Source organism: Candoia aspera, chromosome 1 (assembly GCF_035149785.1).
Source record: "Candoia aspera isolate rCanAsp1 chromosome 1, rCanAsp1.hap2, whole genome shotgun sequence".
NCBI lineage: Eukaryota > Metazoa > Chordata > Lepidosauria > Squamata > Boidae > Candoia > Candoia aspera.
In genome coordinates, this window is record NC_086153.1 from 165,081,387 (window position 1) to 165,094,168 (window position 12,782).

The following is a 12,782-nucleotide window of genomic DNA, read 5'->3' on the forward strand; positions in this document are numbered from 1 at the left end:
AATCAAGTATTGTTTTAACTAAAGTTTATTGCATAGCTCAGACTTAGTTTTCCAGACAGAATAATCATGGATTGCTTCACCAACTCCTGATTTGCTTTCCTTGTATTTCTTCCTAGTAACTGGTATCCCAAACAATCTTGTAGCAATGAAGAATGGAATTGCTTTCTATTTGTACAACATACTCATTATATTCTGTGCTCTTTGCCTTTGTATTTATGAGTGTTTGTGGAAATGGCCTTTTGTAGATGGATGCTTGCTTATGGATGTCGTTGCTGATCTGTCTACTTTTCTGTTGGTGCATGAGAGTTTTTTCGTATCTTTATATGGCACGTGTGGTAGCTTGTACTTAGCATTATGCATTTAATAATGTACTATTATTTCTGTATATTCCAAGATTCCAAAAGGAGATTATTATACTGTTTGAATTTTTTTCCTGGTTCATTCATCTATTCATTTAGCTTGTATGCTGCTTAATCTAAAACAATTCATGTTGCATGATAGTGGAAATAAGCCATAAAATATAATATTTGCAGTTATAAAACCATAATACATAATCACAGCAAAAGCATTTTAAAGTTAAAATAAATGAGACAATCATTTTGTGCCTATGGAATCTAGTCAAGGCAACACCAACCTTCAAAAGCCTTATGGAAGCATTCCACTTCAGCAGCTTTACCAAATCATGCCACAGAGGATAGAAATTGACCTCCGGAGGGATCTCCAGATCCCCATATTTGGAGAATGTGTTGGGATGAGCATGTCTCTCTAGAGGAGGTGCTCCTGAAGATAACTAGATGCTCAGGCTTGTTGGGCTTTATAGGTAGACGTCTCAGAGCAGGTTGAAGACAAAGAATGAGAGGTTATCATACCAATCAGAGAGTTAAGCAGATGTTGACTTCTCCAGGTAAAATCAATGACACACAACTACATAACCAAGCTGGGAATAGATCTGGAGTCCTCCAAATTGGTATGTGCCAATACATGAATTATAGAAGGTAGGGAGCCTATAGCCTTGTGGATGATAATGGATGTCAACTCACAGCAGCCCCAGCCTGCCTGGATTTCAGCAACATTTTGATTGCTGCAGATTTCCTACCTAACAGTGCCATGAATGTACTGTTTCTGAATTTGATTTTTCAAAGCTGGTCCCTCCTTGATGATATATATCCATGGAGACATTGTATGGAAAGAACAAAGTAGCTCTCCCCAGCTCTATTAACACAGATCTGTCTTTCCTAGGTCTCTGTCTGACATTGACGGTGATGGACAGCTGAAAGCAGAGGAGTTCATATTAGCTATGCATTTAACTGACATGGCCAAAGCCGGGCACCCTCTTCCTTTAACTCTGCCTCCTGAGTTTGTGCCCCCTTCTTTGAGGTGCATAACACAAGGTGACGTGTAATTAAAATTATAGATAAACGCTAAATGATCTGAAATTTTAAAAAACAGCTATGTTCTCTCTTTCTTCTAGAAGTGGAAAGTATTTGGAAAATACTAACTGTGCTCTGCCAACATACCAGCAAGAAGAGGAGCCTCCCCAGAAACCTCTTCCAGGTAACTGGTATCCTCTACTTCTGCATTACAGTAGGGGGAAATGTTTTTGAAAAAAAGGCTAGTAGCTTAGTTATATTCGTTGTGTCTCTTGTTTGATATCTATCTGGTTGACCGTATTTTAGCTTAATATAAGGAAGCAGCTTCCTGAATTGCAACCCTAAGCATTTCATTATTACTTTGTGTGGCCCAGGTACATTCTGATTAGAGCCATATATTTTCAGCAATGAAAACGGATTTGTCTTCCTTGGGTTATTGAACGGCTCCTATCATAATCCGTCTCTTTAACATAATTGAAAAGAATATGGCGTGACCCGTGTTTACAGCACAGTGCCATTTGCTGTTCCGTAATCTAGTGACCTTTGAGGATAAGAGGAAAGCAAACTATGAAAGAGGCAACCTGGAGCTGGAGAAACGACGCCAAGTGCTCTTCGAGCAGCAGCAGAGAGAGATGGAACGTAAAGCGCAGAAGGAAAGAGAAGAAAAGGAGCGAAGAGAGAGGGAGCGGAAGGAACTGGAGCAGAAGAAGCAACTTGAGCTAGAAAGGCGCTTGGAAAGACAACAAGAGATGGAGAAACAAAGGGAGGAAGAACGGAAAAAAGAGATTGAAAGACGGGAGGTTGTTCTTCTGCTTGTTTGGGGATTTAAACATTTGACAAATTTGCATTCAGTTTGTCAGTTGAGTAAACCTATTCCTTTGAGAGACTGGGGCCCTTTATGTACACTGCTTGAGAAAATATTTCCTTACTGGCCTGAGCACAGTGCTAACAGTTAAGAAACTGGGATTATTTTGTATTTTACCTTTTATGCTGAATTCTGATTTAAGCAAGCAGCTTCATCTATATTCAAAAGAGTGGAGCATGTGTGATTTTAAAGTAAGGGATAGTCTAACTTTCTTGGGGTATACTTTGTGAACCTGAGCATTGGATTGGAATAAATGCAAAAGCTGTGTCCCATAAAATAACAAATACGCTCATTTTTAAATTTAAAAAAAATAGTGTGCTATTATCATGCTTCCATTATTCTTCATGATGTCAAAGAACATTATGATGATTTTGTTGCAAAAGATAAACATGGAAGCTCTTCTGGGAATTATTTATAGAATGTAAAAGAATGTTCACATGTTCAATTCTAGTTTTTTTTTTATATACATTATTTTTATCTAAACTTTTTTTCCCTAAGATTCTGAGTTACTGTTTTCAATGAAAACAATAAATGAATACAGTATTATTAATTGTTCTATTATCGCATAAGCACTGAAACCAATAGTTTAGGTATTTTATTTTCAGGCAGCTAAACAAGAACTTGAGCGTCAGCGACGGCTTGAATGGGAGAGAATTCGTCGACAAGACCTTCTTAAACAGCGTAACAGAGAACAGGAGGAAATTGTTAAGTTGTCCTCTAAAAAGAAAAGCCTTAATCTTGAACTAGATGCACTGGTGAGTCATATACAACACAAAAAGTATAAAATTACAACTAATTTTATATTCATTTATATTTCATATTTCATCACCGCCCATCTCACTAAGAACAACTCTAATCATTCTGTTTTAACTCAATTGTTTTCCCATGGCTGCTACATATCTTTCATCTAATTGCATTAACTGTAAATAAATTGTAGAATTTTCTTTACATCTGTAGTATCATTTCCTCATTTCTCATATTCAAGTTATGAGTATGTCATTTATAGAGCCAAAACAACTCATTCTAGAGGACAGCATCAGAAGGTTTGAAGAAGCCTTAAGGTTTATGGAACTACAAAGTATCTGTGTGGGGGGGGGAACCCCTCTAAATGGCTATGGTGGGTATCTCCCCCCACTCAGCTGTTTTATTTGTTCATTTCAATAACATTTTTCCTTGAAGCAGAGTGATATTATCTGTTGTATTGCTTCAGTGTATATCCTCTCTTTTCATCTCTAGAGCATTAAAGGTGATTAAGAGTTAGGAAAAGAAATACAAAATATAAAAATATAAAGCAGTTTTTCAAACCCACGTAAAAAGACCTGAAATTATCAGTCCACCTTAAAAAACATGGCTGAAGAGGAGAGTGTAGGCTTAGAGGAGTTCCAAAATTCCAGAAGGATATATTTTATAGCATGTGATTAGCCCAGAAGAAGAGAGCCAGTTTGGTCTAATGGTTAAGGTGCTGGGCTAGAAACCAGGAGTCTGAGAGTTCTAGTCCTGCCTTAGGCATGAAAGCCGGCTGGGTGACCTTGGGCCAGTCCCTCTCGCTCAGCCCAACTCGGTGCAATGTAGACTAGCCTTCTCATGGTGCACCCAGGGCAACGTTACTTATTATGGCTAAATAGTCTACACATCTGGCTGCTGGAACTCACAAGGATTTCCCAGCAAGAAAAAGCAGCATGAACACCGAACTGCTATGCCATACAATTAAAAAAAAAAAAGCCCAGAAGAAAATCACCTATAGGTAGTCCTCACTTAACAACCACAATAGGGACTGGGAAACTGATTAAGTGGTGTGGTTGTTAAGTGAGTCACCACATGACCAGACCTGATTTTACAACTATTTTTATGACCACTGTTAAACAAATCACCATGGTCATTAAGTGAATCATGGGTCATTAAGCAAATCCAGCTTCCCCAATGGATGTTTTCGTGCTGTAAACCTGCAAAAAAGGTCGCAAATTGCGATCACATGACTGCAGGATGCTGCAACTGGTCATAAATGCAAGCTGGATGCTAAGTGCCCAAATTGTGATCACGTGACTGCTGGGGTGGTGCGATGTTTTGCGATGGTCGTAAGTATGAGTACAGGTCGTAAAGCACTTTTTCCGAGGCCGTTGTAACTTCAGACCGTTGTTAAATGAACAGTCATTAAGCAAGGACTACCTGTACACTCTTCATCTTTCATAGATTGGCCAGGGCTTTAAAGGTTTGCCTACAAGAACTGGTAGAAAAATCTCTTAAGTGCATTCACTAAACCGTTGTGATCCATCTGGCGCTTGGTATAGATCATTTTAACTAGTCCAGTCCCTTGCAGTCCAAATACTAATTGAGACAGTTGTGTGGTTGCCCCATTGGATATAAAATCCTGAACCAGTCCTGATCAAGCTTCCTCCATGTAGATCACGAAATTACTCAGTAAAGACAGTCCACTGTTGCTCCTGAGATTACCCTGCCAGGAAGGGTAATATTGTTAGAGAAGAGAATGGATTGTACACCAGCAGAATCTCCTCATTGTCCCAGTTGTGGTAGCTTCTACTAAGGATTGATGGATTGCTAAATGGAGCATCTGGTCAATGCACTGAAGTTCATGCATCCCATATCCATACTGCCTGCCCAACTTCTAGCCTTGACCTGCCACTCAGTGGAGGAGCCTGGTAGACAGAGCTCTGAGAGAACACGCCTCAGCTTTCCCTCAGCCAGGTCTCAATCATACATGCCAGAGCTTGAATTAAATTCTGGAGGAGGAATGAGTAATTGTGTCTCAAGAAATGTGTGTACGTTGTTGATTTAGTGTTTCAAATGTTTATTATTACAGAATGACAAACACCAACAGATCTCTGGAAGACTGGAAGATGTTCGTAACAGAAAACAAAAGCATAAAAATGAGTTTGTTGATCTAGAAAAGAAATGTGATACAGGAATTATTGAAATCAAACAGTTGGAGCAACAGCTTCAAGTATGTGATGTTCTGTTAAATCTGGAATTCTTGTCAGTTCCACAGAATGATGGTCAACACAGAGGAAAAAAATCATTGAAATTAAGGCTACAATCCTCTGAGTGTCCCAAGATTCATTCTTGTTGTTGTTGTTCTTGAGAAGGTTGCCTATTCTCTGCCATTCATTCTCTCTCTGGTTTTTCATTCTCATCTGCAGTTTGCTTCTCTGGGGGGAGCAGATTACTGTAGCCCAATATCAGAATTGAGAGCTTGCAGAGATTCTTTGAAATGAGGTTCTGGGCAGCAGTTTGTCCATTTATACTCCCAGTACCAGTACAGAGTGTTCAAGACCCTGACAAATTAAGTTCTTATTATTCCTGATCTCTGACTGCTCCTTCAAGCATACAGAGACAGAAGTTCTGTGGAGCAAGAGCAACATGAATCATTTGCAAACCAGCCCTGAGTCCAGAAGGTACCAGAAGCTCCTGAGGATCCTTCTTAAGCAGGAATGTTTCTCCAGCTTTCTAAAAAAAGGAAGTTGAGTTTATGACAATTTTCTATTAGATCTCTACTTTTTAAGATTTTCAAGAGATTCATTCCTTGTCCTTTCATGTCAGCTGCAGATGGTAACCATATAAAGCATACAAAGCAAATAATGAAAGCAAGAATTTAGCACAACCACTAAATTTAAAAGGAATATGCCATAAAGTTTTGAGACCACTTTGGTGTAGTGGTTAAGATATCAGGCTAGAGATCGGGAGACTGTGAGTTGTAGTCCCACCTTGGGCACGAAGCCAACTGGGTAACCTTGGGCTAGTCACTCTCTCAGCCCTAAGAAAAAGGCAGTGGCAAGCAACTTCTGAAAAACCTTCCAAAAAAAACTGCAGGTACTAGTCCAGGCAGTCATCAGGAGTCAAAACTGACTGGAAGGCACAAAGAAAAATTGTTTTAGTTGGGACTATTTAAAATAAATAAATGAATGAATGAATGAATGAAATTCCTGTGAAGGGTGGGGAGCTGTTGTAGTAAATGAGAGGCATGCATGCATGAGTGTGTGTGCGTCTACCCACACCCATCTATCATGCTGTTCTCTTTTGGGGTAAGCAGCAGTAAGCAAACTGTAAAAAAAGGAGTAAGAAATAGTACACAAAAGAAATTAAAGGCAGGAAGTAAGAGAAAAATAAAAGAAATCATCTTGACTATACTTCTCGGTCCTCACAAACCATCTTTGCTTCCACCACATCCATCTAGGGATTCATACATTGTCTTTTATTCTTTAAATTCCTCATCTCTCTTTTTTTGAAAATCTCATCCCCTTCTAACCACTACTTCTTTGGTTTTAGCTTTCATCTCACCCCATTAGCTCTTCCTTCATATATTTCTTTTGCAATTTGATTGTCATTTGTTTTTTCTTTATGATCAGGTCAGCACAGCATGCTTTTTTTTCATAATGGTCACCAATTTTTATCCAATCCACATTCATTTATTCATTCATGATTCATGTCTATCTTGTTTCACCACACGAACTTCATAGGAATCCATTCTCACTCCATTCAACTTAACGTTACATTTCTCCCATACCTAACTTTCATATAACAAAACATTGCAACACGCTTATATCTCTCAACAAAGATTCATTCCTCACAACTATCCACTACCACCTTTCTACCAAAAATTTGCATGTCTTACAATTTCTTCATCCATTTTCCCATTTTTAGTTAACATTCTATCAAGATGCACAAGTTCATTCTTTTGATCTGAGTTTTCACCATTCATGTATAGCTTGCAATCATTCATGTAATTTCTCTATCGAATACAACTCCCTAGTCTTTGAGAATTGCTGCATCATCCAATTTATGTCATATTTGCTGAGAATCATTGAGATTCTCAGCCAACAATATGGCATCATTTGCATACAAAAGCACCCATACATTCATGACCCCAACCAATATACTTCAAGCATTCCTTATAACTTTATCCATAATTACAACTAAGTGAATATTTTATTTTGTTGACAGATGTGAGAGATTGTGATGAGGCTGGGAAAGAAATTAGAGCAAGGGTAGACATAAACTATCAAAGAGACAGAAGACAAGTTATTTGGAGGCTTATCAACCCTGGAGGCAAGAAACCTGGAAAGAAGCTTTTCAAACCATTCAAAGAATCTTTGCCTTAATGAACTCACTATAAATGAGGATTGGAAGTTCCTCTTAACAGCTTCCAAGGCTCTGTATTTACCCCAGACTAACATTAAAGATAACTCACTGAAATTTGCATAATTCCCACTTCCTTGATCTTGTCCAGATGCATGGGGCTTGACATCAAAGAGAAAATTTTAATAGATATCAAAGAAAATTATTTTAAATTATGGAACATATGCCCTAAAACTCATTACTTTTTTTATTTGCACTTGTATTGGCATGTGGCAGGGCATTGGTGCTTGCTTTTGGCATACCATTTTCTAAAGCAAGATTACATGCTTTGTTCGGTCTTCTGCAGTGTTAAAAGAAAATATTTTAAAAAATAACTGGTTAAAGTGTTGTGAGAAACCCCAATCTTCCAAAATTTCTCTGTATTACATGTTTAACTGTTAGTAAGTTTATTGCTGTAACCACAGGTCATAACACAGTGTGTCATAAAAAACAATGAAACAACAGTACTGTAAAATTGTAAAATAAAGTAATAAAAAGAGTATTAGATGTAAGAAGGTTACAGCAAGATAAAGCCAAAGCTACAACTAAGAACTTAAGTATTTCTAAGTTTAAATTACAGCAGAGCAAAAGCAACAACTTGGTTTCTGATAGTTGGGAACGTATCTGCAAGAAGATAGTTCGATTTTTCAAGGTCTGAGCCCTTGAGTTCACTGACCATCACTAATTTGGCCCTGATTTCATTGTAAATGGGGCAGTGGAGGACATAATGGATAATGTCCTCCACTTGACCAACACCACAAGGACAGAGACATTGTTTGACAGGGTGTCATGAAAAGTTGGTAATTTCATTTATCCATTCATGATGCAAAATTTTATAAATGATGCATACCATATATAAGGATTACTGACCCCTGGCCTGCATTATTACCTCTTTTCCCAGTTTTGTTGTTGTTAGGGATATATTCTCCATACAGAAATATATCAGCCTACATCAGTGATAGGTTTTGTTTCATTTTGTTTTGTTTTGTTTTGTTTCATCCAGAGGCCACATATTTTTGCAAATGTTTTGGCTTCAGGGGGTCCTGGGGATGACTGAAACAACATCATAGTGAGTTTATGAGGGCCTTAAGATTTCATATTTGGGGATTGGCCCATTTTTCGGATTGGGGATTTTAAGATGCAAAATTGATATCTGAACTTCTATGATACTTAAAGTACCCATTTTACCTTTTTAATTTCTCAAGAAATGTTGAAAATTTGGGTCATAGTCACTTGGAGGATGCTCTGGAAGTCACTAAATGGGTGCAGGAATGTTGCTTCATACCTATATGCTTCCGTTTGTGTTATCAGAAACTCTTGATTATGTCAAACACATATTATGCTGGTGATGCTTTTCTAAAATATACCCTTCTCCACTCTTCAGGACTATCAGAATAAGCTGAGTATTCTTGTTCCTGAGAAGCAGCAGTTGAGTGAAAAAATAAATCATAAGCAGTTGAGCAACTCTGTTCGTAAGTATCATCTGTCTTTCTCATGTGTACGTGTTTGTAAGAATGCATTCATTCATTCGAGGCTTTTCTGCTCCTTCAAATGAAGTATGTCTGAAAATGAGACCCTGAGGCCCCTTTCTCAAACACACAGAAAATCATGTCCCTGTTTGTGGTGTGACATCACCCACCCTACGTTAGCGGTGTGACTGCTTAACGCAGCTCTCCCCCATAGTTCAGATTCTCAAGGACTAAAGTATTAGTAAATTAAATAGTAAGATATATTTTATTTATTTATTTATAAATTTATTCACCACCCATCTCTCCCCAACAGGGGGACTCTGGGCGGCTTACAATAAAACAAGATTAAAATATAAAACCATTACAATAAAAATACAATAAAAATATAAATATATAGGGATATATAAACAACAAAAAATTGAAAACTTTGTAAGTAAACATTAAATATTTGGTCTTTCATTTGCAGATACACAGCTTAATTCACTGCACAAGAAATCATCAGAGAAAGAAGAATTATGCCAAAAACTTCAGGAACAACTAGATACACTAGAAAAAGAAACCTCTTCCAAGCTCTCAGAAATGGATATTTTTAATAAGCAACTCAAGGTACAGTTTTGTTGTAGCCTTTTAGTTGTGCACCTAGGGTTGTTCATTTAGCAAAAGTTTATTTCTCAATTTTCCTTCAATTAATCTAGCCTTGTGTGGTATCTTCTATTCATGAGATCCTATAAAAATTGATTACTTGCATACCATTTCTGTTCATGATGTTCAGATGCTTGCCCGTTAATCTCCAATTTGACGCTAAAAATAAAGTGAGCAATTAGTATTAGCATTTTGCAATTTGGCACCCACTTACACCAAGATTCAAATGGGTGTTATTTTGCATACTGTAGATTAAATTAATGTTTGAACAACATTAGTTATTGTTAGACATTAGTTGTTGTTAGACATTAGTTGTTGTTAGATATTAGTCAAAGTAATATCAAATAAAATTATTGAAAGTAAACCTTGACATAGGGAAATGGAAGCCAATAAAATTTGTAAATACTTTTTTTCTTAATTAATAGAAGCTTACATATTTACTTTTATTTTATTTATTTTCTATCCCGCCTTTATTATTTTTATAACTAACTCAAGGCAGCGAACATACCTACTACTCCTTCCTCCTCCTATTTTCCCCACAACAACCACCCTGTGAGGTGAGCTAGGCTGAGAGAGAGAGACTGGCCCAAGGTCACCCAGCCGGCTCTCATGCCTAAGGCGGGACTAGAACTCTCAGTCTCCTGGTTTCTAGCCCGTTGCCTTAACCACTAGACCAAAGGAAGGCCAGCTATTTCACTCAACATGTTCATCGTTTAACATAAACCACAGCAGTTCTTTGCTGCAAGTGAAGTACATATCTTCACTCTTTTGGGGGAGATGGGCAGTGATGAAATTTGATAAATAAATATCATATCATGTATTCTCTTTCCATCCATCTACAGAGTGGATGTCACAACAGTGAGAGTTGGGAATATGCAGATAAGGGGGAAATATGGGGAAAATAAAAAGCTTGAAAAGAGTTAGAAAACAAAAAATGTATACAAACTACAGATGCCAAGCTTACTTCTGGATGATGAAAGAATCTGTTCCATGTTATTTGTGTTCTCCATTAAACCTCTTTCTTGAAATAGAAGAGTGTTTTCAAAAAGGAAGAGCAAAGAGTTAGCTGCACCTGAAATCTTCCTTGCCTGGCTTACTTAGTAGTAATGTCTCCTTTTCCTTCCTCTGTCCTCTCCACCCAAAAGCCAAGATTGCAGTTTGACAGAGAGCATCTTACCTGAAGGGCTTTTATGATTCAGGTCCCTTTCAGAGTCAAAGGTTATGAACAGAGGACTTGAAACTGCCCTTCTGCTGTCAGCTCCTGGGCAGAAAATGAGATCTAGAAGTCATTTAGTGACAGTATTCCTTGCTACACTACAGTGTATTTGTATTTAAATTATAGAAATTATTTCTAGACATACACTGATGCATATTAATTGGAATATGGGGGGCTGGCAAAAACTATCATTTTTATCCTGCTCTTAGGGGTGTGGTGATTATGAATTTCCTGCTTGACAGTATGTGTCTGAAACCTCCTTTCCCCATAGCCAGTAGATAACAGAGAATGTCTGTAAACGTAACAGAGAGAACTTTCCATCCTTTGCTTTCTTATTTTCTTCCTTTCTCTCGGTGGACAGCATAGACAGGTGGTGTGGAAGGAGCAACTTCCACTTTTTATTTGCCCAACTGAGCTCTCATATGGCTGAATAATGTTGGAGGTTTAGCCCAGCCAACTACAGGTAGTCCTCGCTTAATGACCACAATTAGGACTGACAAGTCTATCACTAAGTGACATGGTCATTAAGCAAGACATCACCTGGCTGCAACAGATTTACGACCTCACTCCTGCCGCAGTCATTAAATGAGACATCTCGTGACCGTGACTTGGGATTTTACTGCCGGCTTCTCCATTGACTCTGCTTTTTGTAAGTCGTCTGTGAAGTGTGCAGATAGAGATCCCATGACTGCAGGATGCTGCGACAGTCATTAACACCCGCAGGTTGCAAAGTGCCCAAATGTCGATCCCGTGACTGCAGGGACTCTGTGATGGTCGTAAGTGCAAAGACTGATTGTAAAGTTACTTTTTCAGCATCATCATAACTTCGAATGGTCACTAAACAAGGCAGTCCTTAAGTAAAGTCTATCTATAAATCGTATCTGCTGTAGAGCTGGGCAAGTTGAAAGGAGACTGTGAAGAGCAGCTGTTTGATCTCATTCATGAAATCCTGTAGTCAAGAGGATTGGACCATAGTTCATGACCTGGATGTTTTGTTTCTGTCAAGTATAAGAGACTATCCTGCCTTTTTTTTGTAGACTGCTCCCATGAGGCCAAATCCATCAGGGTGCCTGTTTTCACTGCAGAGGCTCATGTACAGATACTGTAGGAAGATGCCTACCCCGAGTACCAACCCTTACATTACAAAATAACACCATCTTCGTCTCAAGCAGGAGGCATCAGCAGGCTTAAGGCAATACACAGTTGAAGGAATGCCCACCCCCAAAACCCTGTTCAGTCAAGATTGTGCATTCTCAGTGGTTATGGCATGCTTGACATACTGTAGGAAATGAGAATAGAAATGGAATGGTATATCAGTGGAAGTAGAGATGGCTGAACAGGAACATTGCAGAGGACAACAATTTATCGCTGATCCTACTTGTGAACTGTTAATATTACTAATTTTGGCTAAAGGAGATTCTCTCTCTCTCTCTCTCACTCTCATTCACACACACACACACACACACACACACACAGTATATATAGGTAGATATGAGAGTTGAATCAAAAATTTGATTGGTAGATTAATTATTTCAACTCCTTGTCATAACCCTGTAAGTTGTCCACCTTCACAACAAACCCAATGCAAAGTTTAACCGCTTTTTATCTGCCTTATCTTACAGTGTGAGACTATGGATGCTTCTATTCTTCAGTGCCTTTTGTATCTGCTAAGCTGTCTCAACAACCTCTTCCTCTTACTTAAGGTTATTTTCTAATCTTTGGCCTTTTTTTGCTTCTAATAATTTCATGTTTTCTGTGTGTGTGTATGTGTGTGTGTTTTTTTTCAAAAAATACATTTCTATTTCTTTAGCACTTGAATCAGAATATTTGCCTGTGCAATAATTTGGTGCTATATTGCAGGAACAGATTTTATTTGCCTTCTGCTTGCTTTTCAACTTTGTCTGCTCACCAAATGCTTTCAATTATGGAAAAGGGTGGGAACAGTCCTCATGTCGCTGCTTTTTAAGCAAGATCCTTAAAACTCACACTGTGTGTTGTGGATAGATTGCCACTCATTCTTTAATTCAGACCAGTTTATCTGAAATAAAGTCCAGTCTGTTATTAAGGTCATTGTTATTTGGCTCTTTTGA

General features: G+C 38.1%; 1 protein-coding gene across 3 annotated transcripts in view; it reads left to right on the forward strand.

Moving 5' to 3' along the window:
• The window catches only part of ITSN2 (intersectin 2), a 100,625-nt gene that overhangs the window by 36,768 nt on the left and 51,075 nt on the right, over positions 1 to 12,782 (forward strand). For all 3 annotated transcript variants that reach the window (XM_063317765.1, XM_063317758.1, XM_063317764.1), the window contains 7 exons: positions 1,240 to 1,377; positions 1,472 to 1,554; positions 1,908 to 2,170; positions 2,841 to 2,990; positions 5,054 to 5,194; positions 8,750 to 8,837; positions 9,301 to 9,440. In XM_063317765.1, the coding sequence (XP_063173835.1) occupies positions 1,240 to 1,377; positions 1,472 to 1,554; positions 1,908 to 2,170; positions 2,841 to 2,990; positions 5,054 to 5,194; positions 8,750 to 8,837; positions 9,301 to 9,440 (1,003 nt within the window). The remainder of the gene's footprint in view (positions 1 to 1,239; positions 1,378 to 1,471; positions 1,555 to 1,907; positions 2,171 to 2,840; positions 2,991 to 5,053; positions 5,195 to 8,749; positions 8,838 to 9,300; positions 9,441 to 12,782) is intronic.